Source organism: Lutra lutra, chromosome 1, assembly GCF_902655055.1.
Source record: "Lutra lutra chromosome 1, mLutLut1.2, whole genome shotgun sequence".
Lineage (NCBI taxonomy): Eukaryota > Metazoa > Chordata > Mammalia > Carnivora > Mustelidae > Lutra > Lutra lutra.
The window spans coordinates 154643506-154670527 of NC_062278.1; the positions used below are offsets into that span (position 1 = coordinate 154643506).

The 27022-nt window shown below is 40.6% G+C and overlaps 1 protein-coding gene across 2 annotated transcripts in view; it reads left to right on the forward strand.

Annotated features, from left to right (window-relative positions):
* The window catches only part of SCN11A (sodium voltage-gated channel alpha subunit 11), a 149761-nt gene that overhangs the window by 43491 nt on the left and 79248 nt on the right, over positions 1–27022 (forward strand). Inside the window, exons 5-7 of one of the 2 annotated variants that reach the window (XM_047740267.1) lie at positions 8434–8744; positions 13242–13360; positions 14614–14709. In XM_047740267.1, the coding sequence (XP_047596223.1) occupies positions 8472–8744; positions 13242–13360; positions 14614–14709 (488 nt within the window). In that variant the 5' untranslated portion in view covers positions 8434–8471. The remainder of the gene's footprint in view (positions 1–8433; positions 8745–13241; positions 13361–14613; positions 14710–27022) is intronic. The other variant, XM_047740276.1, reaches the window with a different exon arrangement.

The following is a 27022-nucleotide window of genomic DNA, read 5'->3' on the forward strand; positions in this document are numbered from 1 at the left end:
GGACAAAGGGCCATCTTATAGGGTACATTACCATTGGGGTGTCTGGGTTGGGTGTATGGGAGGGTGTCATGGTGGGGCGGTGGAATGCATGTGGGAGTGACAGGTGAATTCAGAGATGGCAGTGAGGCTGATGTCCTGGGAAGCACATCACACAGTAGGGTGTCATAGACCCCGCCCAGCCCAGCTGGAAGATGTGTGGCTTTCTTCTCCTGACTCCCTTCTCTCACTTCCTTGAGGTGTCTTAGCTTGGAGTAGGAAGAACTAGGCAGGTAGGTGGATTACATGGTGGTGATTACTTGGGACTGAGTTTCTCTAGCATGTCCTTATGTGATCATAGGCAAGTATCTCAATTTCTCTGAGGTCTCCTGTTCTCTTCTGTAGAATGTGGATGATGTAACAACATCCACCTTGTAGATCTCCTGGGAAGTTAAGAGAGATTATGAGAGATAATCTACTTAAAACATTTGACCCAGTGCTTAGCCCGTAATTTGGAGCTCTTATTAATCTCAGTGTGAAGTTTCAGATTGTGTATACCAGAGCCACATCAAAATGTTTTGGTCGTGCAGTTGCAAACCTCTGGTGGCTTCCCCAGTGACTTCCCCTGCTGGTTAGGGTAAAGTGTAGGGATCAGGTTGTCCAGTTTGGCTTCTTACTGACAGAGAAAATTGGAGAGAAACAGTAGTCTAAGAAGATCTAAGGTTAAAACCCCTGCCTATTAAAAGAAGGACACAAATAGTTCACCTTCATTCCAGATGAATATTCCCTTTCAGAAACCCCCCACAGATAATATTTATCTCATGACATTGTTCTTTTTCTCCATGAGATTGTTCTGAGGATTAAATGAGATAATGTAACGTTAACACACTTAAAATTTTACCTGAAACAGGATAGAAGCCATTAAATGATTACTATCACTGTAAAAATGTTTGTAATTCCACGTTAATTGAAAAGTTCATCAAGGCAAATTGCATATGCATGACAATGTCAACTACTAAATATATGGACATAAAGACTGTCAGAAAGAAATATACCAAAATGTTAAAAACGTGCATATGCTAGGTGGCTTTTGTTTGTGGGGGATCATTTCCTTTTCTTGTTTTCTAAATTTTATTTAATGGATGATTCCATCAGCCAGGGCCCTGGCAGAAAACAGATGGCACATTCAAGCTGGGCATTTTGAGGCTATTTTATTAAAGGGATATTTTTTAAATGGAGGCAGAGTTCAGGAACAGGAACCAGTGAGGGTGCAGTTTTCAGGTATGGTGAGAACAGGGTGTCATTAGACCTACATTTGAAGGGGCCCAGGAAGGGAGGTTTTACAGAACCAGGGAGAGCCCTGTGGATGGGTCACATGGAAGGAGCTGTGGTGCATGGCCGCCACTGGGTGGAAGGGTGAGGAGGAAAAACCTGACCTCACTCTCCTCTATTCTCTGGGTCTCTTGCTGGTGCCTCCCATCAGCCAAACCTAGCCAGAAGCCAGAGTTCAGGGGATCCCACTAAGGGGCCCATGTGAATCAGCTGCACAGGCTCTGAGCAGAGAGAAGAGGATAGGGAAAGGTCTGGTGGGCAAACTGCTGATGTGTAGCACAGTGAAGTTATGCAAATTTTATAATGACTGGTACAGTCATAAATAAGGAACAAAAGCCCTTTGCTGCCCTCAGTGTTTTCACACATGCGCACATCTCCCATTGTCCTCCCAGCTCAATGATTTCTGATTCTTCATTAACCACTGTGTCCTCTGGGTTCCCACAGCATCTAAATTTCTCCCTAGTGCAGCCACACTCACTGTGTGGTTTCATCCTCTATCCTTGACTCACCTAAATCCCCACGTTGTAAGAACCTTGAGGGCTGGGATGGTGTTTGTTTTTTTTTTTTCCTTTTCTTTTTTATTTTATTTTTTTTTTTAATTTTTAAATTTAATTCTTTTTTATTTATTTTCAGCATAACAGTATTCATTGTTTTTGCAGAACACCCAGTGCTCCATGCAATCCGTGCCCTCTCCCAATACCCACCACCTGGTTCCCCCAACCTCCCACCCCCCTACCTCTTCAAACCCTCAGATTGTTTTTCAGAGTCCATAGTCTCTCATGGTTCACCTCCCCTTCCAATTTCCCTCAACTCCCTTCTCCTCTCCATCTCCCCTTGTCCTCCAGGCTATTTGTTATGCTCCACAAATAAGTGAAACCATATGATAATTGACTCTCTCTGCTTGACTTATTTCACTCAGTTGAAGGGCATCTTGGTTCTTTCCACAGTTTGGCGACTGTGGCCATTGTTGCTATAAACATTGGGGTACAGATGGCCCTTCTTTTCACTACATCTGTATCTTTGGGGTAAATACCCAGTAGTGCAATTGCAGGGTCATAGGGAAACTCTTTTTTTAATTTCTTGAGGAATCTCCACACTGTTCTCCAAAGTGGCTGCACCAACTTGCATTGGGATGGTGTTTTAAACCATTTTGCATTTCCAGTGCCCAGTGCATGAATGAGTGAGCAACTGGAGTTCAAATCTAATGTGTCTATAAGGCTTGCAGGTTGGAAGTAAAGCCTGGAGCTACCTAATCTTTTTTTTTTTTTTAAACAATGAATTTTTTTTTAAATTTTATTTTTTATAAACATATATTTTTATCCCCAGGGGTACAGGTCTCTGAATCGCCAGGTTTACACACTTCACAGCACTCACCATAGCACATACCCTCCCCAATATCCATAACCCCACCCCCCGCTCCCAACCCCCCTCCCCCCATCAACCCTCAGTTTGTTTTGTGAGATTAAGAGTCACTTATGGTTTGTCTCCCTCCCAATCCCATCTTGTTTCATTTACTCTTCTCCTACCCCCTTAACCCCCCATGTTGCATCTCCTCTCCCTCATATCAGGGAGATCATATGATAGTTGTCTTTCTCCGATTGACTTATTTCGCTAAGCATGATGCCCTCTAGTTCCATCCACGTCGTCGCAAATGGCAAGATTTCATTTCTTTTGATGGCTGCATAGTATTCCATTGTGTATATATACCACATCTTCTTTATCCATTCGTCTGTTGATGGACATCTAGGTTCTTTCCATAGTTTGGCTATTGTAGACATTGCTGCTATAAACATTCGGGTGCACGTGCCCCTTCGGATCACTACGTTTGTATCTTTAGGGTAAATACCCAGCAGTGCAATTGCAGGGTCATAGGGTAGTTCTATTTTCAACATTTTGAGGAACCTCCATGCTGTTTTCCAGAGTGGTTGCACCAGCTTGCATTCCCACCAACAGTGTAGGAGGGTTCCCCTTTCTCTGCATCCTCTCTGGAGCTACCTAATCTTAACTGCAAGTGAATTCTCGAGAAATTTAGGGTCTCTGCTTAGGGAAGTGAAGCCTCAGCTCTCTTTCCTGGATGAGTGCTTGACTTCTGTCTGTTCAGCGGGAGTGGGCCTGTGAGCCTGCTGAAGGCCAGTTCTTAGAGAAGGAGGAGCAGAGCCCTTTCTGCTGGGCAACTCCCCACTGCCCCTGCAAGTCTAGTGCATCACGTCGGAGAGGCTTGGCAGGGCCTCCACATGGGCCTCTCAGTCACTGTGGTTTCCTGTGTGAAATCATAATTCACATGTCGCTGGCCTCCTGGTTAGGACAGCAAGTTGGGATTATGCATCCTTCCTTTATGACTTAAGGAGATTTAGAACCTGTCATTGTACCCGATATTTTGACGTGTTAAATCCAAGGATGTTTGGAGCCCTGGAAGGATTTTTACAGTCCTTTTGCAAATCTATAAAAGTAATAGTTACATCACATAATTCAAACAACTCAGAAGCAAGGAATGCTGGGAAGGGTATCATGTGAAAAATAAAATGTCCTCACCTTCACCTGTATTCTCAGTCCCACTTTGAACCTTTCAGTGTTTCAGTGTTCTGGTCAGTGCCTGGCTAACTCTAATTGATTCTCTTATGCTTATATTTTTTTGATTCATCAAGATTAAATAGGAGTTATAAATTGTCTCTGTGCAAGATAAGGAATTTAGTGTACTGACAGTAATCCTTCTGCTGTCCCCATGGTTCCTCCAGTTTCTGATACTTAGTATATTTTTCATTTGGTTTTGCCCTTGAGTACCTGCATAATTTTAAGGGTTAGACTTATACTCGATTGCTTGATCCATTGACCTTCCATAGAATGTCTGACTCTCCACGTGGTTAAGATGAAGAAATTCATGGCTCTGAGCCTCCCTTCCCCTTTGCTTTCCAACTCTAGTTTGTAATAACATTTTATAACATTTATATCATTTGAATTCTATTCTATAACTGTAATTAATTATGCTTTATCTGTAGGATGATTGTTAAAATTAAAAACTGGTATATAAGTTTTATGATACAATGATTTTATAGTTTCTAGTCTTTAAAACCAAGTACCATATTTGGGCCCATAGAGAAGGGAATGAACTCTGATGTTACGGACCTCCTGTTGTATGAAGAAGAATGTCCTGTGTCAATGTCAAGTGGACTTTCTTCTTTTCCTCCTCTGTCACCTGTTCAAGCCATTTAGTTGGCTTCATACATAAAACCTGAATTTCCGAAGAGCTATTGTTCTGATGGAACTTCTAATTGCCTTTCTTTTTTACATATTAAGAAACCCGTTGCTTAATCATATTCTTTGATACAGAGAATTTACTCTTTTCCTAAAGGGTTTTCCTTAGGGCTCTCTGATTTCTAATTCTAGTTGGATCAATTGATTTTTCCAGTCACCCTGGAATTTTTTTATTGCGTGCTTGGGTTAGGTGCCCCATGTTTTGGATTTCAAGCATCCTCCATTTTTTGGATTCTCTTTTCATTGCTTGGGAGCATATACTCAAATGATTTTTTTGTAAAGAATCATTCAGTGTCTGAAAAATTTGCCATCATACTTGATTATTAGTGAAGCTTAGAAAAGAATTATATTCAGCCAATTTAATTCTTCAACCAATTTTCCATGCAATGCAATCTATTTTCTGTAAGAAAAATTTTCAGAATCAAGTATTTGAGGTATAAGTTTCACAATGAAGATTTGAATCATTCTAAATTTTATCAGTTACACCATATTAATTTTTATTAATTTAATTTTGCATGCACAGCCTATATTTCTATAGTCCATTTTTTGAGTCTGCTTTTATTAAAGATATTTGATTCTTTCATCAGTTTTTTCAGTTATTAAGAAAATTTTAGGGGCGCCTGGGTGGCTCAGTGGGTTAAGCCGCTGCCTTCGGCTCAGGTCATGATCTCGGAGTCCTGGGATCGAGTCCCACATCAGGCTCTCTGCTCAGCAGGGAGCCTGCTTCCTCCTGTCTCTCTGCCTGCCTCTCTGCCTGCTTGTGATCTCTCTCTGTCAAATAAATAAATAAAATCTTTAAAAAAAAAAAAAAGAAAATTTTACTGCACATGATTTTATTTCATCAGATTCACTTAAGTTGATAATTTTTATTTATTTATTTATTATAAAGTCCTCTTATTTCTGGGTCAATTTTTGTAGTTTTCAGTGTCAACTTTAACACGTGGTTCTTTAGTTATTTCAGCATCTATAACAAATTTTAATGTGCACACTTTGTGGGGGTCTCAATTTTATTTTGTGTTACTTATTTCCATCAAGCCTCTTTTCTACTAGAAATTGAGTAAAATATTCCCGGCTTCAGAGTAACAGGGTCAGAGTGTCCAGTTTCTTCTTTAAGAAACCCTGCACTACATTCCTTGCTATAACTTAGCATAAGGTCTAGTTTTTGCCATCCAGGGTCTTTCTAGGCTCATCTATTTTCTAGGATCACCTAACATTCATATGCTGTTGACTGCAGAGGAATTCATCCCTGACTCAAATGTCTTTCGTGAGCACTAGAACCAAATACAGTAGAATCTCTTTATATTTCCACTTCATTTATACCAATTCAATCATATATGTTTATGAGAGAAAGTGGAGTGGAATAGAAGGGAGGGGGAACGGAGGGGTTGGAGGAAAGAGAGAGTAATCTAAGTAGTGTGGCCAATTCCATCATCCAGGAACATCCATAAAGAGCTTGACCCTGAATGAATAGAACAGAATACAGTGAATCTAGATTCCCTATGTCATTTCAGTTGATATATGATATATACCCACACTGTGGGCTTCAAATTACCCTTAGTATGTTTAAAGACATATACATTGCCTTTATCATGGCCCTTAAACACAATCCGACCAATCTGTGGGTTAACTGAAGAAAAGGTGACTAGTCTGGCACCAGAAGAAAAATTGTCCATATTCACCTTGTTGACCACATAGGTGGGATGCTTCTTCAGTTTGGTGCCTTCCTGAGGAATTTTCAAGAGAAGTTTGATTGTTTCTTTTTTTCTTACATGCTTTTTTCAAAGGCTAATGTGTGTAAGCTATGATTGCTCTGTATTCAAATGCCTCCTCGTTCTCTCCACTTGCAGGTTCCACAAACAGCTTCAATTCCATCTGTTTTAAATTCCGTTTATTTCCCCAAAGCTTCTTCCTTCCATAGTACTCTCTGTCTGAGTGGGTGGCACTGTGCTGACCCAGCTGCCCAAGGCGGGAACCTCAGCTCCTTCCTGTCCCTCAAATCTCTCCCTCCCCATAAATCACTGATCAAGGGTATTTCTTTTTTTTTTCTTTCTTTTTCTTTTTCTTTCTTTTTTTTTTCTTTTGGTTTCATTATTTCTTTTTTTTTTTAATCTTTTTTTAAATTTATTTTCAGCATAACAGTATTCATTGTTTTTGTACCACACCCAGTGCTCCATGCAAACCGTGCCCTCTCTAATACCCACCACCTGGTTCCCCCAACCTCCCACCCCTCCACCTCTTCAAACCCTTCAGATTATTTTTCAGAGTCCATAGTCTCTCATTGTTCACCATATCTTAAGTGACTTTCAGATCCGCCCACTCCATTCCTTTGTCCTTAGTGGTTGTGATTGTTGGAACATTCTCTTCAGTTCCAGCTCCTCACCTCCTTTAGCCCCCGGTACTAAGTCCTATCCGTTCTCATCAGTAAGAGAGATATTTTTTTAAAAAACCTGATAGTGTTACTCCTCTGTAACAACAACCACCACCACACATTCTTTAGCAACTCTCCATTACCCTCAGGGTGAAACCCATGATATTTACTAAGTATTATACGGCCCCACATGCTCTCTTAATGCTGCCTGGGACCTTATCTGACAATTCCATCCCACAAAATCTCCATCCCAGGGGGACAGAACCTGTTGACAGACACCATGTTCTTTTTCACCGATGGGTCCCTGTACATGCTGTTTGTTTCTCCTACGACATTCTAATGTCCTTCTTTTTTCTTGTCTGTGTCTTACAACACCTTTAGGTCTCAACTGGGACATTAAAGCTTTGGCAGATCATCCCTGATTCCCTGGGACCGGTTAGACACCTATCCCATGCACAAACATAGCACCCTCTACCTCTCCCTATATTAACATCTGTCTTACTCTGTTGTAATTTCCTATCTTTTATCTGTCTTCACCACTACTACACCAGGGCAGCATAATTTGTAGGACCAGGAGGAGGGGCTGTTTCTTCTCCATTAGTGCCTAGCCATGTTCTTAGAACAGACACTGAGCATATGGTTGCTGAATGTACAAACCAATGCTATGTTGGATTACCCACTGTAATTCTCTGGAGTGCCTTGGGAATCAATATTAGATTGACATTCAGGTATATAAGAAAGGAATAGGGTGCTTGGCATGGGGAGTGAAGGCATTTAACCTGAGCACTACTGCATTTTCTCAGAGCCTACTTTTAAACTTCAGGTTGTAGAGGAAAGAAGGGGCTGTCAGGGATAGGGGCCAATACAGCTATTATCCCATGGCAGAATGACCCTGTTAGTTTTGGCAAATCCTTGCTGCTCTCTTGGGGTCTCATTTCTGCCAGATCAGGGTTTCAGAAGTAAGAGCATTGGCTTAGAATCATAGGTGTTAGTGTAAATGTTTGTGCTTGTGTTCGTAGCCTTTTTGTTTCCATTCTACCACATTTTAAGACCTTTGCTGACCAGTGAGAAGACACATGCACTTATAGTTTTGATTTTGCAACCCATATCTATGTCCCACTTAATTCCCTATCCTTTCTGCTCCTGTTCACACTGCGGCCACTGAGCCACCATCTGCAGGTCCCACTTTAGTAGTTTGGCAGGTTCGATATTACTGTCTTGCTCAGTGCTTGGGTCTCAGTTTTAGAGACTGGGCTTCTTCTGCCCATTGTTCCTGAACTTAACTTGCCACTTATATCCAGGTCCTCCAGGAATGATGGCCTGTTTTGGGCTTCCCTGTGCCCCAAATCCCTGCTATATCCACAATGGTGGTCACCTCTTCTGACCTGCTCCATAGCCAATGAACTCCCAAGTCCCCTCACTTCACTTAATTCTTATAGCTGCCCATTGAAAACATCCTTAGAAAGTGGAATTCCAGGACAGGCTATGTGATTTCTACCTTCCAGAGCTCTCTGAGGACCTACCACTTATCTCTCTCTTGAGGATGAAGATGGATGACAGGTGCTACCCAGTGATCTTTCCAGATGAGCGGAATTTCCGTCCCTTCACTTCTGACACCCTGGCTACAATTGAGAAGAGGATTGCCATCCAAAAGGAGAAAAAGAAGTGCAAAGACCAGACAACCTCAGAATCCCCGCCTCGGCCTCAGCTTGACCTAAAGGTCTCCAGGAAGTTGCCCAAACTCTATGGTGACATTCCGCGTGAGCTGATAGCAAGGCCTCTGGAAGACTTGGACCCATTCTACAGAAATCATAAGGTAGTTGACTGGGGGTCTGGGGTGTTCTAACCATGCAGTTATAATGAGAGTTACAAGACTCTCCAAACACTGATCTTGGAGCTTACAGGGATGTCTGTCTTTCTCCTTTGCTATCACCACTTGTTGATGCCTTCGTTCTCCTGAAAACCTCTTTCAGTCCTCATTTTCTCTCTGTAATGTATATCTTGGCAAAGAGGAGGAGGACTAGAAGCAGCAGGAAGGTTAAAAGGAAAACAGAGGGAAAAAATGGTGTCAGGAAAGAGGACTGGACTAACAGAAAAATTGGGTGTAGGCCATTTAAGTGGTTGGCTTTTTGTCTTCAGATAAACCACTTCACTAAGCCTCATTTTTCTGATCTGTAAAATGAGGATCATGTCTGCTTCCTATAACATGGGTATGATATGGAAGCACTTTATAAACTGTAAAGCATTATGCCTATATGAAAGATGAATATCACTGTCCAAAAATGTCCATTTCAGCAGTAAGAGTTTTCCTCAGCACACTTCTCAACTATAGGCTTTTTAGGCTGCTAAATGAGATTTTTCGAGGCCTGAGCCACAGACCAACATGACACATAATAGAAGTTCAATAAATGAAGTCCAAGAATATGGCAGTCAACTGGGCATATGGAGAATTTTTTTTTTCACAATTACCTACATTTTATTGATACAATAAATGAGCAAAGTGCTACTGCCATAAATATGCCTGCTCTTTTGTTGTCTTATATCTTATTTTATTGTCTTTTATTTTATTTTATTTATTTTATTGTCTTTTATTGTCTTATTTTATTATCTTTATTGTCTTATATCTTATTTTAAGTCAATATGTTTATGCTAATTTATAAAGTCTTAGGGGACTGGAATCTCTTCTATATATTCTTATTTATAAATCATCAACAAAACATCACAAATTTTAGGTATTTAGCAAATGAATTTTTTTTAAAAAATTTTATTTATTTGACAGAGAGAGAGAGAGATCACAAGTAGGTAGAAAGGCAGGAAGAGAGAGAGAGGGAGAAGCAGGCTTCCCGCCGAGCAGAGAGCCCGATGCGGGGCTCGATCCCAGAACCCTGAGATCATGACCTGAGCTGAAGGCAGAGGCTTAACCCACTGAGCCACCCAGGTGCCCCTAGCAAATGAATTTTGATGGTGATGCTGACTTTTTTTTTTTATTGTAAGTACTCTTTATTAACATATAATGTATTATTAGCCCCAGGGTTATGGGTCTATGAATCGCCAGGTTTAACACTTCACAGCACTCACCATAGCACATTCCTTCCCCAATATCCATAACCCCACCACTCTCTCCCTATGCCCCTCCCCCCAGCAACCCTCAGTTTGTTTTGTGAGATTAAGAGTTTCTTATGGTTTGTCTCCCTCCTGATCCCATCTTGTTTCATTTATTCTTTTCCTACCCCCTAAACTCCCCACATTGCCTCTCAACTTCCTCATTATCAGGGAGATCATATGATAATTGTCTTTCTCTGATTGACTTATTTCGCTAAGCATAATACCCTCTAGTTCCATCCACATCGTCACAAATGGCAAGATTTCATTCTTTTGATGGCTGCATAGTATTCCATTGTATATATATACCACATCTTCTTTATCCATTCATCTGTTGATGGCTTTTTTTTTCCGTAGTTTGGCTATTGTGGACATGGCTGCTATAAACATTCGGGTACATGTGGGCATATGGAGAATTTTATGTAAATCCATGCCAATATGTGATAGGCTTGCTGTTTAACCTACCTGAATGTAGTTCTTATAGGGAAATTCTAGTAAAAGTTCATTAAAGGGACTCCTGAGTGAGAAAATGTGAGCTCTGGGCTGTTCTGATGGCTGTTTGAAAGACTGGGGCAGTGAGAACAGTCCTCTCCTTTCAAGAAAAGCTCAGAAGACCTTACCATTATCATCTCATTGTGTGACCCAGCAGAGAATGGAAAATCTACCTCACCAGACTGAGTTCAGAGAGGAAGGAAATTTGGGGAGAAGTCCTAGAAATATGAGATACTGAGATCATTTTCTGCTGGCAACCATAAGAAATTAATCTCTCCAGAGAAATGTTGCCTGGTATGTCCTTATATTGGGACAGACCTAGGGTTACTAGGCCAAATGGGAACTGTGTATATAGAGGAAAGTGGGGTGTGAGTGGGAAAAACAAGAAGGGGGATGAGAGATGAGGGAACAGAAACAGTCCAGTATTTCTCCTTCTTATTCCCCAGAACTCCAGAGTCTTCTTGGAGGCAGAGTTGTTAAATGTGAGTTAACTGCTGGAGGTCTTCTGCCTCAAGACTGGAGCAGGCAGCAGCTTGGTGTGCTGTAGACAGTCCTGAGAGGATAGGTTCTGTTCAAGAATCATCTCTTCTCAGCTTGGGCTCCTGCTTTAAATCAGAAGACATGATACTTCTTTAGAACTCTGCACAACAATGACCCCATATGGCTGGCTGGTACTCTCAGAAGTCATGTGAGATATATGTGAAAGTTAGCACTCCACCTCGCAGATGAGGGAGATAACGACTAGATGGGGCAGTGGATTAGGCCAGGCCAAACAACCAGTAAGGGATGGAGTTGTGACTCAAACCCAAGGGCTCCTTCTGTAGTCTAACGCTACTTCCTATCTTTAGAAATTTCCATTTTGAAGAGCTACAGAGAAAGGGGTGGAGTCAGTAAGCAGACAGAAGGAGCTGGTACCTATCATTTTAATAATTAAAACCCTGATGAGTATAGTTAAATACACCATTAGTTGAAATATTTAAAGCAGTCAGAGATGGCATTAATAAAATATCAAGGGGGGGCACCTGGGTGGCTAAGTGGGTTAAGCCTCTGCCTTCGGCTCAGGTCATGATCTCAGGGTCCTGGGATCGAGTCCCGCATCCGGCTCTCTGCTTGGCAGGGAGCCTGCTTCCTCCTCTCTCTGCCTGCCTGTCTACCTACTTGTGATCTCTCTCTGTCAAATAAATAAATAAAATCTAAAAAAAAAAAAATATCAAGGGACACAGAGGCAGAGCCATGTCATGCCACCTATTAATCTGGGGTGACCCACCTCAGGGAGAGCTTTTCTTTCTGCCCTGAAATTATCTTTCTATTCAGAGGAAGGGCCCAGAATCCCTAAAGTGGGTCTTGGGCTCCTGAGCTCATAACTTTCAGAGAACTCTGTGGCCCATTTCCTTTTGTTATAGAGGCAACAGAAAATATCCTACTCCATTTTTTCCTGCAGCCAGATGGTCAGCAGACAAGTAAGTTCCAGCAACTCAACGAAGGATGGTTGATGGTTGGCAGTGACTGAAGTTCTGGTACCTCAGCCAAGGCAGCATCCACCCTGCTATATTGAGCCTGGGTGACAAGGCTTATCTTTTCTGCATAAGAACATACTGGATTACATGTCAAGTAGTACTTTTGCAAATCTTAAAGGAGCAGAGATATGGGGAAACAGGGACGATCCTCATTCTGTGAAGACTTTTGTAACTAATAACTTTAGGGACATATAAGGGGACAGCCAGGTTACTGCTTAATGGAAAGAAGAGGTCTGGGAGTTGATGTTAGAAGCCTGTGAGTGATGGAGTGTTGTCTGGAGGCTGCTTCATTCCCAAAGCCCAGGAAGACATAGTAGGAAGAAATGGGTGCAATTATGGTATTCTTCATTGGAGCCCAGTGGGCATTTTGGATGGGACAGCATACCATTTAGCAGATCTGTCCTGGGTTTGGGCATCCCTGGACCTACCCAATAAAGGTCAGTAGGGCCTCCAGTAATTGTGACAGACAATCAAAAACACCCACATGCATTTCCAGATGCCTTCTGTAGGGCCTCTCCCACCAGTTGGGAACTACAGGCAGATTTACCTGAATGTCTGTAAGGAGAATGGGAGAGCAAGTCTGGGAACCTTGATGACTTTTGTTGATGATCCTCAAGGTTAGAATTGACTTACAGCCTATCTCATGTAGAACAGCTCAGGTACAACAATATGGGCTCTCTAGGTCCTTGACTATTCTAAGGTTTGTTATAAAGTTTTCATTTATAATCAAAATAATTTAAAATAATCTGCTGAATATGAATGTTCAATACTACTTCCATCTCTCCAAGTTCCTTCTAGTTCTTATCTCCATAGATACATACCATGGAGTATGAAATGAAGGATTTTGCTTGTCTCGGTTACTAGCCTCTGCCCATGTTTTTCTGCAGGGTCTATATGCTCCATTTCTGGAGCCTCCAGAGTATTACACTAGGTAAACAGTCCACAGCCCAGTACTTATCTTGGGATTCTGAGTGAGACCCAGGCCACATGGTGGGTCTGTTGGTATCCAGAGTCACAGTGTAGACTGGTCAGAAAGTACCTCGGCTTCAGCATAACAGCACTGCAATCAGAAACTGTCAGGGTCATAATGAGCCAAGTCACACCTCAATCTGTGGTTCCACTAAATTTTCTCTAAATGAAATCATGATAAATATTGTTTTGTCACTGCATGTAATTCTTGTTGTGTTTGTTTGTTTTTGCAGACATTTATGGTGTTGAACAAAAAGAGAACAATCTACCGCTTCAGTGCCAAGCGTGCCTTGTTCATTTTTGGGCCTTTCAATCCAATCCGAAGTTTAGCCATCAAAATCTCGGTCCATTCATATCTTTTCATTGCATCTTTTACTAAGTCCAGGTCATGTGAAAAGTGCAAGAGCCCCAGATTGTTCACATGCTTGTTGAGTGGAAGTAGCTCGTTCTTGAAACAAATTCTGGCTGAGGGCCTACTGCTGTGTGGCAGGGCCTCTGCTACTGCTATGTGTGAACAAGACTTGGCCCTGCGCTAGGATCCTGTGACCTCAGAAGGAGATGGGTCCTAACGGCCAGCAATTTCGTTAGTGAGATGGGCAGTTTGGGGGCAGTAGTAGTGCTTTGGAGGCATTCAGGATGACTTTCTGGAGAAAGGAGCATCTAAGTTGAGACCCAAACAAAGGTTGCAAACTATCAGCCTTTGCTCTGTATTTAGCTGCCAATGTGTTGTACTGGACCTACACAGTGTTTAAAACTTTCTGGAGACACTCTATAATGCTAAAAGTCCAGATTTGCAGCATCTTTTGAAGATGGAACCTCTATGAAGACTAGGCCTGCCTTCCTACCTGGCAAAAATCAGTGTCGTGAGGAAGCACTGCCTCTTTCAGAGGGGTTGTGCAAGCTCTGCTTTGCCCCATCTCTGCCCCTCTCTGTGACCCCGCATCTGCCCACTTCACCCATTTAAATGAATCCCTGAACTCTTAAGACTTTGAGTTTCCATCCTCAGTGTTAAAGAGTAAAGACAGTCAGCATTGCTGATGTGGGCAGCAGGTAGTGGGGACACCAAACAGTTTTAGACTGGGAGACAAGAGTGCTAGACATAATGAAGTACTGGGGCATGGGAAGGGGTAACTATTCAGATTGGATTCTCTAGAAGCAGAGCCTGAGATGGAGATTTTTATTTAAGTGATTCAGTTGCAGAGTGCTCTCTGGAGAAGGAAAGAGGGAAACGGGATGGAGCAGAAAGAGGAGGCTAGTGAGGACGGGGTCTCAGCTGATCCCACATCAGCTTGAGCCTGCCAGGAGCTCTGGAGCACTAAATAAATCACAGAGCGGCTCCCCTGGAAGCAAGGGGCCAGCTTTTTCTATGTCTCAGGCCGTCAGACTGAGGAAGGGGGCTATAGCCCTCCAGGTGAGGAGGCTGCCATTTGGCTGAGGACAGTTCTTCAGGGGAGGGGACAGCTATAAGTTGTTCTTTGCCAACACTCACAGTAAGCAGACAGGTGCACCTGTGGAAAGGAGACCTGGAGGTATGCCCACAGCCTTCACTGTGACTGATGACATGTGCCACCCTGTAGTGTACCTGCCTTAACGGACAGCGGTCACATTGTTCAGCATGTTCATCATCTGCACCGTCATCATCAACTGTGTGTTCATGGCCACCGCCTACAGTAAGGAAAGCAGTAATGCCGACAGTGCTGAGTAAGTGTTTGTCCTGCACTTGTCTGTCCTAAGGTTTTAAAAAAATACACCTAAAAGACTTATGATTACATCAGAGTTCAGATATATAAAGACAAACTTACCCATAATCCCACTTCCCCAGCACAAATGCTGGCAGAGCCCATTTTAGTTTGGTATACATATATATATATATTTTTTGGTATACATATTTTTATATTGTTTTTTAAAGACATTTTAAAATAATAAACAACACACATACAAATTTTATGTCTAGCTTTTAAGTGGTTTTCTTTGGGTTTACATAGTCTTTATAGGAATCTACTTTTATGGCTATATAATATTTTACCAGGTGAATAAACCATAATTAACTATTCTAGCATTTTACTACTATAAATATTGCAGCAAGCAACATTTTTGCATATAGTACTTTTTAAAAAATTACTATTTTCTTAAGACAGAGTGTTAGAAATGGGCTTGCTGGATTAAAAGTTACATTTTAATGCTTGAAAAATATATGGTGGCAAAATAGTTTCCAAAAAATTTGGAAAAGTTATCAATTTATAGAGTTGAAAATATTTACCTTTCCTTAATTTCTGGATGAGTTGGACTCTTTTGTTTTAGTTTGTGAATTGGGTATTCCCATCTTTGACCATGTATCATTTTTGCTTTTACCCAGGTGCATTTTGGTGAGTTTTTGTATAATTAAAATATTAACTTTTTGTAATTTTTAGTTGGCTATTCAGACATTTAAGTTAATTTTTCAACTCAGAGAGTACTGTATTTTAATAAATATTCTCTTATATGTTGTCTTGGTTTTTCTAGCTTAACATATTTACTGCTTTAGTTTTTCAGGAATATATTAAATAAGAAATTGACAGAATAATAAGAGATCTCTTATTTTGATCACATATTTAATTATGTGATAGAAACCACCACAATCAACATTACAGTACATTCCAGACACCCTAAAAGTTTCCACATGCCTCTTGACAGTAAGTCCCCTAACCCCAACTCCCAATGTTAGGCTTGATCTGCTTTCTGTCACCCTAGGCTAGCCTTGCCTTTTCTAGAATTTCATATAATGGACTCATATGGTATCTATGATATCATACTTTCATGTCTGGCTTCTTCCACTTAGCATGTTTTGAGGTGCATCCGTGCTCTTGTTTATATCACTAGCTTTCCCCCTCTTTGTTGTCGAGTTGTATTCCTTTGTATGGGTATACCACAATCTGTTTTCCCATTCACCTGTTGATGGACATGTGGGTTGTTTCTAGTTTTTGGTTATTATGAACAAACTTGCTATGAACATTTCTGTATAAAAGTCTTTTTGTGGCTGTATGTTTGCATTTCCCCTGGATAAATACCTAGGAGTAGAATTGCTGTGTGTTATATAGTGAGTATATGAGTAATAAGAAACTGCCAAACTTTTCCAAGGCGGCTGCACTGTTTTATATTTCTGCCAGCAACATATGAAGGTTTCAAAGTCTTTATTAATTTCATCCTTCAGTTTACTTTGAGTTTAATTGCTTTGACTTTAATTTGCTTTTCCATTTCTAGCTTCTTTTTTTTTTTTCTTTTTTTGAGCCCATCCAGCCCCCACATCCTGCTGTCCAAATTTCACTTTCCAGTGGGAAGAAACCGAATGATGTGGGGATATGGCTGGTGTCAGGCTGGTGTCAGGCTGGTTCAGGGAAAGGGAAAGCACAAGGTGATCCTGGAGCGTCTTTTTTTTTTTTTTTTAAATTTAATTTTACTTTTTATTTTTTATTTTTTCAGCATAACAGTATTCATTATTTTTGCACCACACCCAGTGCTCCATGCAATCCGTGCCCTCTACAAAACCCACCACCTGGTGCCCCCAACCTCCCACCCCCCACCCCTTCAAAATTCTCAGATCATTTTTCAGAGTCCATAGTCTCTCATGGTTCACCTCCCCTTCCAATTTCCCTCAACTCCCTTCTCCTCTCCATCTCCCCTTGTCCTCCATGCTATTTGTTATGCTCCACAAATAAGTGAAACCATATGATAATTGACTCTCTCTGCTTGACTTATTTCACTCAGCATAATCTCTTCCAGTCCCGTCCGTGTTGCTACAAAACTTGGGTATTCATCCTTTCTTTTTTCTTTTTTTTTTACAGCTTTATAAACATATATTTTTATCCCCAGGGGTACAGGTCTGCGAATCGCCAGGTTTACACACTTCACAGCACTCACCATAGCACATACCCTCCCCAGTATCCATAACCCCACCCCCCTCTCCCAACCCCCTCCACCCATCAACCCTCAGTTTGTTTTGTGAGATTAAGAGTCACTTATGGTTTGTCTCCCTCCCAATCTCATCTTGTTTCATTTACTCTTCTCCTACCCCCTTAACCCCCCATGTTGCATCTCCTCTCCCTCATATCAGGGAGATCATATGATAGTTGTCTTTCTCCGATTGACTTATTTCGCTAAGCATGATACCCTCTAGTTCCATCCATGTCGTCGCAAATGGCAAGATTTCATTTCTTTTGATGGCTGCATAGTATTCCATTGTGTATATATACCACATCTTCTTTATCCATTCGTCTGTAGATGGACGTCTAGGTTCTTTCCATAGTTTGGCTATTGTAGACATTGCTGCTATAAACATTCGGGTGCACGTGCCCCTTCGGATCACTACGTTTGTATCTTTAGGGTAAATACCCAGCAGTGCAATTGCAGGTCATAGGGTAGTTCTATTTTCAACATTTTGAGGAACCTCCATGCTGTTTTCCAGAGTGGTTGCACCAGCTTGCATTCCCACCAACAGTGTAGGAGGGTTCCCCTTTCTCCGCATCCTCACCAGCATCTGTCATTTCCTGACTTGTTAATTTTGGCCATTCTGACTGGTGTGAGGTGATATCTCATGGTGGTTTTGATTTGTATTTCCCTGATGCCGAGTGATATGGAGCACTTTTTCATGTGTCTGTTGGCCATCTGGATGTCTTCTTTGCAGAAATGTCTGTTCATGTCCTCTGCCCATTTCTTGATTGGATTATTTGTTCTTTGGGTGTTGAGTTTGCTAAGTTCTTTATAGATTTTGGACACTAGCCATTTATCTGATATGTCATTTGCAAATATCTTCTCCCATTCTGTCAGTTGTCTTTTGGTTTTGTTCACTGTTTCCTTTGCTGTGCAAAAGCTTTTGATCTTGATAAAATCCCAATAGTTCATTTTTGCCCTTGCTTCCCTTGCCTTTGGTGATGTTCCTAGGAAGATGTTGCTGCGGCTGACGTCGAAGAGGTTGCTGCCTGTGTTCTCCTCGAGGATTTTGATGGATTCCTTTCTCACATTGAGATCCTTCATCCATTTTGAGTCTATTTTCGTGTGTGGTGTAAGGAAATGATCCAATTTCATTTTTCTGCATGTGGCTGTCCAATTCTCCCAACACCATTTATTGAAGAGGCTGTCTTTTTTCCATTGGACATTCTTTCCTGCTTTGTCGAAGATGAGTTGACCATAGAGTTGAGGGTCTATTTCTGGGCTCTCTATTCTGTTCCATTGATCTATGTGTCTGTTTTTGTGCCAGTACCATGCTGTCTTGATGATGACAGCTTTGTAATAGAGCTTGAAGTCCGGAATTGTGATGCCACCAACTTTGGCTTTCTTTTTCAATATTCCTTTGGCTATTCGAGGTCTTTTCTGGTTCCATATAAATTTTAGGATTATTTGTTCCATTTCTTTGAAAAAAATGGATGGTACTTTGATAGGAATTGCATTAAATGTGTAGATTGCTTTAGGTAGCATAGACATTTTCACAATATTTATTCTTCCAATCCAGGAGCATGGAACATTTTTCCATTTCTTTGTGTCTTCCTCAATTTCTTTCATGAGTACTTTATAGTTTTCTGAGTATAGATTCTTAGTCTCTTTGGTTAGGTTTATTCCTAGGTATCTTATAGTTTTGGGTGCAATTGTAAATGGGATGGACTCCTTAATTTCTCTTTCTTCTGTCTTGTTGTTGGTGTAGAGAAATGCAACTGATTTCTGTGCATTGATTTTATATCCTGACACTTTACTGAATTCCTGTACAAGTTCTAGCAGTTTTGGAGTGGAGTCTTTTGGGTTTTCCACATATAGTACCATATCATCTGCGAAGAGTGAGAGTTTGACTTCTTCTTTGCCGATTTGGATGCCTTTAATTTCCTTTTGTTGTCTGATTGCTGAGGCTAGGACTTCTAGTACTATGTTGAATAGCAGTGGTGATAACGGACATCCCTGCCGTGTTCCTGACCTTAGCGGAAAAGCTTTCAGTTTTTCTCCATTGAGAATGATATTTGTGGTGGGTTTTTCATAGATGGCTTTGATAATATTGAGGTATGTGCCCTCTATCCCTACCCTTTGATGAGTTTTGATCAGGAAGGGATGCTGTACTTTGTCAAATGCTTTTTCAGCAACTATGGAGAGTATCATATGATTCTTGTTCTTTCTTTTATTAATGTGTTGTATGACATTGATTGATTTGTGGATGTTGAACCAGCCTTGCAGCCCTGGAATAAATCCCACTTGTTCGTGGTGAATAATCCTTTTAATGTACTGTTGAATCCTATTGGCTAGTATTTTGGCGAGAATTTTTGCATCTGTGTTCATCAAGGATATTGGTCTGTAGTTCTCTTTTTTGATGGGATCCTTGTCTGGTTTTGGGATCAAGGTGATGCTTCCAAATGAGTTTGGAAGTTTTCCTTCCATTTCTATTTTTTGGAACAGTTTCAGGAGAATAGGAATTAGTTCTTCTTTAAATGTTTGGTAGAATTCCCCTGGGAAGCCATCTGGCCCTGGGCTTTTGTTTGTTTGGAGATTTTTGATGACTGTTTCAATCTCCTTACTGGTTATGGGTCTGTTCAGGCTTTCTATTTCTTCCTGGTTCAGTTGTGGTAGTTTATATGTCTCTAGGAATGCATCCATTTCTTCCAGATTGTCAAATTTGTTGGCGTAGAGTTGCTCATAGTATGTTCTTATAATTGTCTGTATTTCTTTGGTGTTTGTTGTGATCTCTCCTCTTTCATTCATGATTTTATTTATTTGGGTCCTTTCTCTTTTCTTTTTGATAAGTCTCCCCAGGGGTTTATCAATCTTATTAATTCTTTCAAAGAACCAGCTCCTAGTTTCGTTGATTTGTTCTATTGTTTTTTTGGTTTCTATTTCATTGATTTCTGCTCTGATCTTTATGATTTCTCTTCTCCTGCTGGGTTTAGGGTTTCTTTCTTGTTCTTTCTCCAGCTCCTTTAGGTGTAGGGTTAGGTTGTTTACCTGAGACCTTTCTTGTTTCTTGAGAAAGGCTTGTACTGCTATATATTTTCCTCTCAGGACTGCCTTTGTTGTGTCCCACAGATTCTGAACCGTTGTGTTTTCATTATCATTTGTTTCCATGAATTTTTTCAATTCTTCTTTAATTTCCTGGTTGACCCATTCATTCTTTAGAAGGATGCTGTTTAGTCTCCATGTATTTGGGTTCTTTCCAAATTTCCTCTTGTTATTGAGTTCTAGCTTTAGAGCATTGTGGTCTGAAAATATGCAGGGAATAATCCCAATCTTTTGATACTGGTTGAGACTTGATTTAGGACCAAGAATGTGATCTATTCTGGAGAATGTTCCATGTGCGCTAGAGAAGAATGTGTATTCTGTTACTTTGGGATGAAATGTTCTGAATATATCTGTGATGTCCATCTGGTCCAGTGTGTCATTTAAGGCCTTGATTTCCTTGTTGATCTTTTGCTTGGATGATCTGTCCATTTCAGTGAGGGGAGTGTTAAAATCCCCTACTATTATTGTATTCTTGTCGATGTGTTTCTTTGATTTTGTTATTAATTGGTTTATATAGTTGGGTGCTCCCACGTTAGGGGCATAGATATTTAAAATTGTTAGATCTTCTTGTTGGACAGTTCCTTTGAGTATGATATAGTGTCCTTCCTCATCTCTTATTATAGTCTTTGGCTTAAAATCTAATTGATCTGATCTAAGGATTGCCACTCCTGCTTTCTTCTGATGTCCATTAGCATGGTAAATTCTTTTCCACCCCCTCACTTTAAACCTGGAGGTGTCTTCGGGTTTAAGATGAGTTTCTTGTAGGCAACATATAGATGGTTTTTGTTTTTTGATCCATTCTGATACCCTGTGTCTTTTGATTGGGGCATTTAGCCCATTAACATTCAGGGTAAGTATTGAGAGATATGAATTTAATGCCATTGTATTGCCTGTAAGGTGACTGTTATTGTATATTGTCTCTGTTTCTTTCTGATCTACTACTTTTAGGGTCTCTCTTTGCTTAGAGGACCCCTTTCAATATTTCCTGTAGAGCTGGTTTGGTATTTGCAAATTCTTTCAGTTTTTGTTTGTCCTGGAAGCTTTTAATCTCTCCTTCTATTTTCAATGATAGCCTAGCTGGATATAGTATTCTTGGCTGCATGTTTTTCTCATTTAGTACTCTGAATATATCATGCCAGCTCTTTCTGGCCTGCCAGGTCTCTGTGGATAAGTCTGCTGCCAATCGAATATTTTTACCATTGTACGTTACAGACTTCTTTTCCCGGGCTGCTTTCAGGATCTTTTCTTTGTCACTAAGACTTGTAAATTTTACTATTAGGTGACGGGGTGTGGACCTATTCTTATTGATTTTGAGGGGGGTTCTCTGAACCTCCTGAATTTTGATGCTTGTTCCCTTTGCCATATTGGGGAAATTCTCTCCAATAATTCTCTCCAATATACCTTCTGCTTCCCTCTCCGTTTCCTCTTCTTCTGGAATCCCAATTATTCTAATGTTGTTTCGTCTTATGGTGTCACTTATCTCTCGAATTCTCCCCTCGTGGTCCAGTAGCTGTTTGTCCCTCTTTTGCTCAGCTTCTTTATTCTCTGTCATTTGGTCTTCTATATCACTAATTCTTTCTTCTGCCTCATTTATCCTAGCAGAGAGAGCCTCCATTTTTGATTGCACCTCATTAATAGCTTTTTTTTATTTCAACTTGGTTAGATTTTAGTTCTTTTATTTCTCCAGAAAGGGCTTTTATATCTCCCGAGAGGGTTGCTTTAATATCTTCCATGCCTTTTTCAAGCCCGGCTAGAACCTTGAGAATCGTCATTCTGAACTCTATATCTGACATATTACCAATGTCTGTATTGATTAGGTCCCTAGCCTTTGGTACTGCCTCTTGTTCTTTTTTTTTGTTGTGAATTTTTCCGCCTTGTCATTTTGTCCAGATAAGAGTTTATGAAGGAGCAAGTAAAATACTAAAAGGGTGGCAACAACCCCAGGAAAATATGCTTTAGCCAAATCAGAAGAGATCCCAAATTGTGAGGGGGGAGAAAGGGGATAAAAAGGGGTTCAGAAAGAAAAAAAAAAGAAAGAAACTATTAAAAAAAAGAAAGCTGATAAAGAAAAAATATAAAAAGAGGAAAAAAAATATATATATTAGATAAACTATTTAAAAAACGTTAAAAAAGAAAACGGTAAAAGTTAAAAAAATTTAGCAGAAGAAGAGAAAAAGAAAAAAAAATTGAAAAAGAAAAAAAAATTAAATTAACTGCAAGGCTAAAAAATCATGGGGAGAAAGCCATGAGTTCCTTGCTTTGCTTTCTTCTCCTCTGGAATTCTGCCGCTCTCCTTGGTATTGAAACTGCACTCCTTGGTAGGTGAACTTGGTCCTGGCTGGGTTTCCCGTTGATCTTCTGGGGGAGGGGCCTGTTGTAGTGATTCTCAAGCTTCTTTGCCCCAGGCGGAGTTGCACCGCCCCTACCTGGGGCCGCGCTGAGTAATCCGCTCGGGTTTGCTTTCGGGAGCTTTTGTTCCCTGAGCGCTTTCCGTAGAGTTCCGGAGGACGGGAATGAAGATGGCGGCCTCCCGGTCTCCGGCCCGGAGGAGCCGAGAGCCCGGGGCCCCACTCCTCAGTGCGCCCTCAGAGAACAGCGCCCAATGACTCCCGTCACCCTGGCCTCTGGCCGCGCTCCGAGCTGACCGAGCCTGCGACCGGTTCAAGGCAACCCCGAGCTGAGAGTCACTCCTCGGCTCTGTCTCTGTAGCCGGCTTCCCCGTTCTAATACCGGTAAGCTCTGCGACACTCAGACACCCCCGATCCTTCTGTGACCCTGCGGGACCTGAGGCCGCGCTGACCCCGCCTGGGCTTCACCCCAGTTAAGCCTCTGGAGCGATGTCCCTCAGCGGAACAGACTTTTAAAAGTCCTGATTTTGTGCTCCGTTGCTCCGCCGCTCGCTGGGAGCCGGCCCCTCCCCCCACGGTCTATCTTTCAGTCGCTTTGGATTCACTTCTCCGCCAGTCCTACCTTGCAGAAAGTGGTTGATTTTTTGTTTCTAGAGTTGCTGTTCTTCTTCTCTTCGATCTCCCGTTGGATTTGTAGTTGTTTGCAATCTTTAGATAAGGTATTTAGCTGATCTCCCGCTACCCGAAGTAGTCTCAGCCTGCTACTTCTCCGCCATCTTGACTCCTCCCCCATTTCTAGCTTCTTAAGGTAGAAACTTGGTTGGTTTGAGATCTTTCTTCTTTTCTTGTACAATTGTATAAAACTATAAATTTCCACCCAGGTACTGCTAAAGCTTCATCCCAAAGATATTGATACCCTGTGTTTTTATTTTATTCATTGGTTAAACATATTCCCTACTTCTTCTTGTGATTTCTTCTTTGTCCCATATGTTATTCAGAAGTGTGGTTTTTTTATTTCCAAATATTTTATATTTTTCTAGTTGTCTTATCATTGACAACTTCCAATTTAATTCGGTTGTAGAGATTATACTCTGTAAGATTTCAACCTTTTGAAATTAGGAGAAATTTATTTTATGTTTCTACCCTGGGAAATTTTTCACATGGACTTGAAGGAATGTGGATTCTACAGTTGTATGATATGATATTCTGAAGATGGTCAGTTAGGTTAGGGTGGTTGATAGTGTCATTTAGAGTTTATCTTTTTACCATTTCTATTAGTACTTCTATGAATTACTGATGAGAGGTTTCAAATCTCCATCTATGATTGTGAATTTGTCTATTATCCCTTTCTTTTTGGGAAGTTTTGCCTCATGTATTTTTGCAACACTATTATTAGGCACATACAGATTTATGGTTATTATATCTTCCTGATATATGCATTCTTTTATCATTATGAAATGTCTTTCTTTATCTCTAGTAGCATTCTTTTAAGTATTTGTTTTGTCTGAGATTACTATAGCTACTCCAGCTTTCTTATCCTCGTTGTTTGCGTGGCATGTCTTTTTGCATCCTTTTACTCTCAACCCTTTTTTGTATTAATAGTGTACTGTATTTTTGTATTTTAGTGTTTTTGTAGTTATAGTGTATCTTTGGTGTTAATAGTTGGTTCTTGTTTATTATGCAGTATATTTTTCAATCTCTGCCTTTTGATGAAACATTTATTTCATTTGCATTTAATATAATTATGAATATTCTTGAATTCAGGTCTGCTGTTTTTCTATCAGTTTTCTGTTGATCTCATTTGTTTTTTGTTCCTTTGTGCTTCTCTTGTTCTTTCATTCCTGCCTTTTTTTTTGTTAATCAGGTACATGTAGTATTTCATTTTAATTCTCTGCTGTTTTTTTGTTTTTGTTTTTGTTTTAGCTTTCCTTTTTGTTTTGTTTTGTTTTAGCTTTTCCTTTTTCCTTTGCATTACTTTTTAGTGATTGCTTCTTCTCTGTTGTTAAGTGAACTTGGGATTTAGTTAAGGCCAGTGAGTTCAGGGCTGTGCCTTGGAGCAAGGGGCATGGGCACCCCTGGGAATAGAAACCATCCTGACAATATTGCTGGGGAAAATGGTCTCCTCTCTAGAGAGTTGGCTATTCCATGTGAGGAGTTAATGGGTAGTGCAGGGGCTGCTGCTCCTTGTTTACTGCAGTGTCTCTGGAAGCCTTTGTAGTCAACCAAGTGAGATCTATGGAGGAGGCAGATCCAGGAATGGAGATTGCTTCCATAGAAGTGGTCTGCCCTGCTAGCGTTTCTGGTGAGATACAATGAGTCTTCTTTTTTTTGTTGATGGAAAGCAGTGGCCCAATTGGATGCTAATCTGCTCAAAGACCATTTTCACTACTAAAACATATGAACATCTAGGCTGAAGGGAAGCTGCTGCTGTCCCCTGGTGGCATAGGGACTAGCAATGGATTCATAAAAGTAGGAGTGGGTGAAGGCTGTTGATAATGGTTTTATAAAAGAAGGCATGTAACTGAGTTGTTAGGCCCATGATGGGGAGAGTTTCTTTAGTTTTGTCAGTGTCCTTTGGTTAGAAAACTTTTAAATGGGAAATTGATTCCAAGCTGGTAGTTCTCAGAGAGTGAATGCCAAAGTGCCCTAGGATAGGTCATGGTGTTCTGTTAACCTATCTGGACACCACCCATGGCCCTGACTAGATACCCTAACCATGCTTGAACTGACAGTGACACACTCCAGAGGGCCTTATTTGCCTGGTGGTTTGGGATTTCCCTATCACGGAGTTCCCAAGCCCTGTTCCTGGTGGTGGGCATGGCTTTACTCCATATCATATGTCATGTTGGTCTGCCTGTCCCTCTATTGGCCAGGCTTCTGCTGGAAAAGAGAGGATGGGAGGGGGTGAGAGGTGGGAGGCAGAAATGGCAGTCAGAGGCTGTTTTCTCAATGGTCTGAGATCTAGATGGAGACTTGCAAAATCCCACAAATCTGCAATTATAGCCTTTTTCCAAAAAACACCCTTCACTTTGTAAATTATAACTCAGTTTTAAGAATGGTATTTCAGGGCAGATATGAATTAATCTTCTGTGTTCATTTGTCACCTAAAAGGTGATCAGCTTAAAAAATAATAAAAAAAAAAAAAACTGAAGCAGAGAGCCACTCACAACCATTTCTCCTCTTGGATTTGGATTTTTCAAGTTCCCAAGACCTCAGTTCTTTAGCCTTGTGGACTGACAGTGGCTGGGTATTCTATCAGAAAAGATCCATTTCTTTTACTGTGAAATGATAGATTGTTTGAATTGTTTCTGTCCCTAAAGGGAAACCTGTGTGTGTGTGTGTGTGTGTGCAGAACCAGCATTTTTGACAGCTTGGGTTTATAACAAGAGAGATGGAATATTGTGGGGTTTTGTTGTTGTTTTTTATTTGCTTATTTTATTTGTTTTTGAAGGAGGAAGGGGAGGAAGGGAAATAAATTAGAGGATAGAACATGATGAAGGACTCAGGGAAGAGAATAGAAATGGGTTTTTCTTTTTAATTGCTGTAAAATACATGTTACATAAAATTTACCATCTTAGCCATTTTTCAGTGATATTAAGTATATTCACAGAATTGTGCAACCAGTTACCACCATCGATCTCCAGAACTCTTTCTATTTTGCAAAACTGAAACTCTGTGCTTATTAAACACTAACTCCCCTCCAGTCCCTGGCAACCACCATTCTACATTGGTTTGCTATGTATTTGACTGCTAGGTGCCTCATTTAAGTGGAATCATACAGTATTTATCTTTTTGTGACTGGTTCATTTCCCTTAGCAGAATGACTTCAAGGTTTATCTACATTGTAGCATGTGTCAGGAGTTCCTTCCTTTTTAAGGCTGAATAAGTCTAGTTCCATACAAAATTTTTACGATATTATTGACTGTATTCCCTATGCTGTACATTACATTCCCATGTCTTTTTTATTTTATAACTTAAGGATTGCACCTCTTAATTCCCTTCACCCATTTCATCCATCCCCCATCTCCCATTCTCCTCCCCTCTGGCAACCATCAGTTTGTTCTCTGTTTCTAGGCATCTATTTTGTTTTGTTTGTTTTGCCTTTTAGATTCCACATATAAGCGAAATCATACAGTATTTGTTTTTCTCTAATTTTACTTAGCATAATACTCTCTGGTCTGTTTTAGTTGCCATGAATAGCAAGATTTTATTCTTTTTTTAAGGTGGAGTACTATTCCCTTGTGTATATATACTACATCTTTATCTGTTTATCTGGTGATGGGCATTTAGATTGCTTCCATATGTTGGCTGTTGTAAATAATGCTGCATTGAATGTAGCATGTATGTCTTTTCAAATTAGTGTTTTGGTTTTGTTTGGTTAAATACCCAGAAGTGGAATTGCTGGATCATATAGTACTTCTATTTTTAATTTTTAAAGGAACCTCTACATTGTTTTCCTTTGTGGCTAAACCAATTTACATTCCCATCTACCATGCACAAGGACTCCCTTTTCTCTGCATCCTTGCCAACACTTGCTTCTTGTCTTTTTGATAATGTTCATTGTGATAAGTGTGAGATGATATCTCACTGTGGTCTTGATTTGCATTTTCTTCATTATTAGTGACCTTAAGTATCTCTTCATGTGCCTGTTGACCATC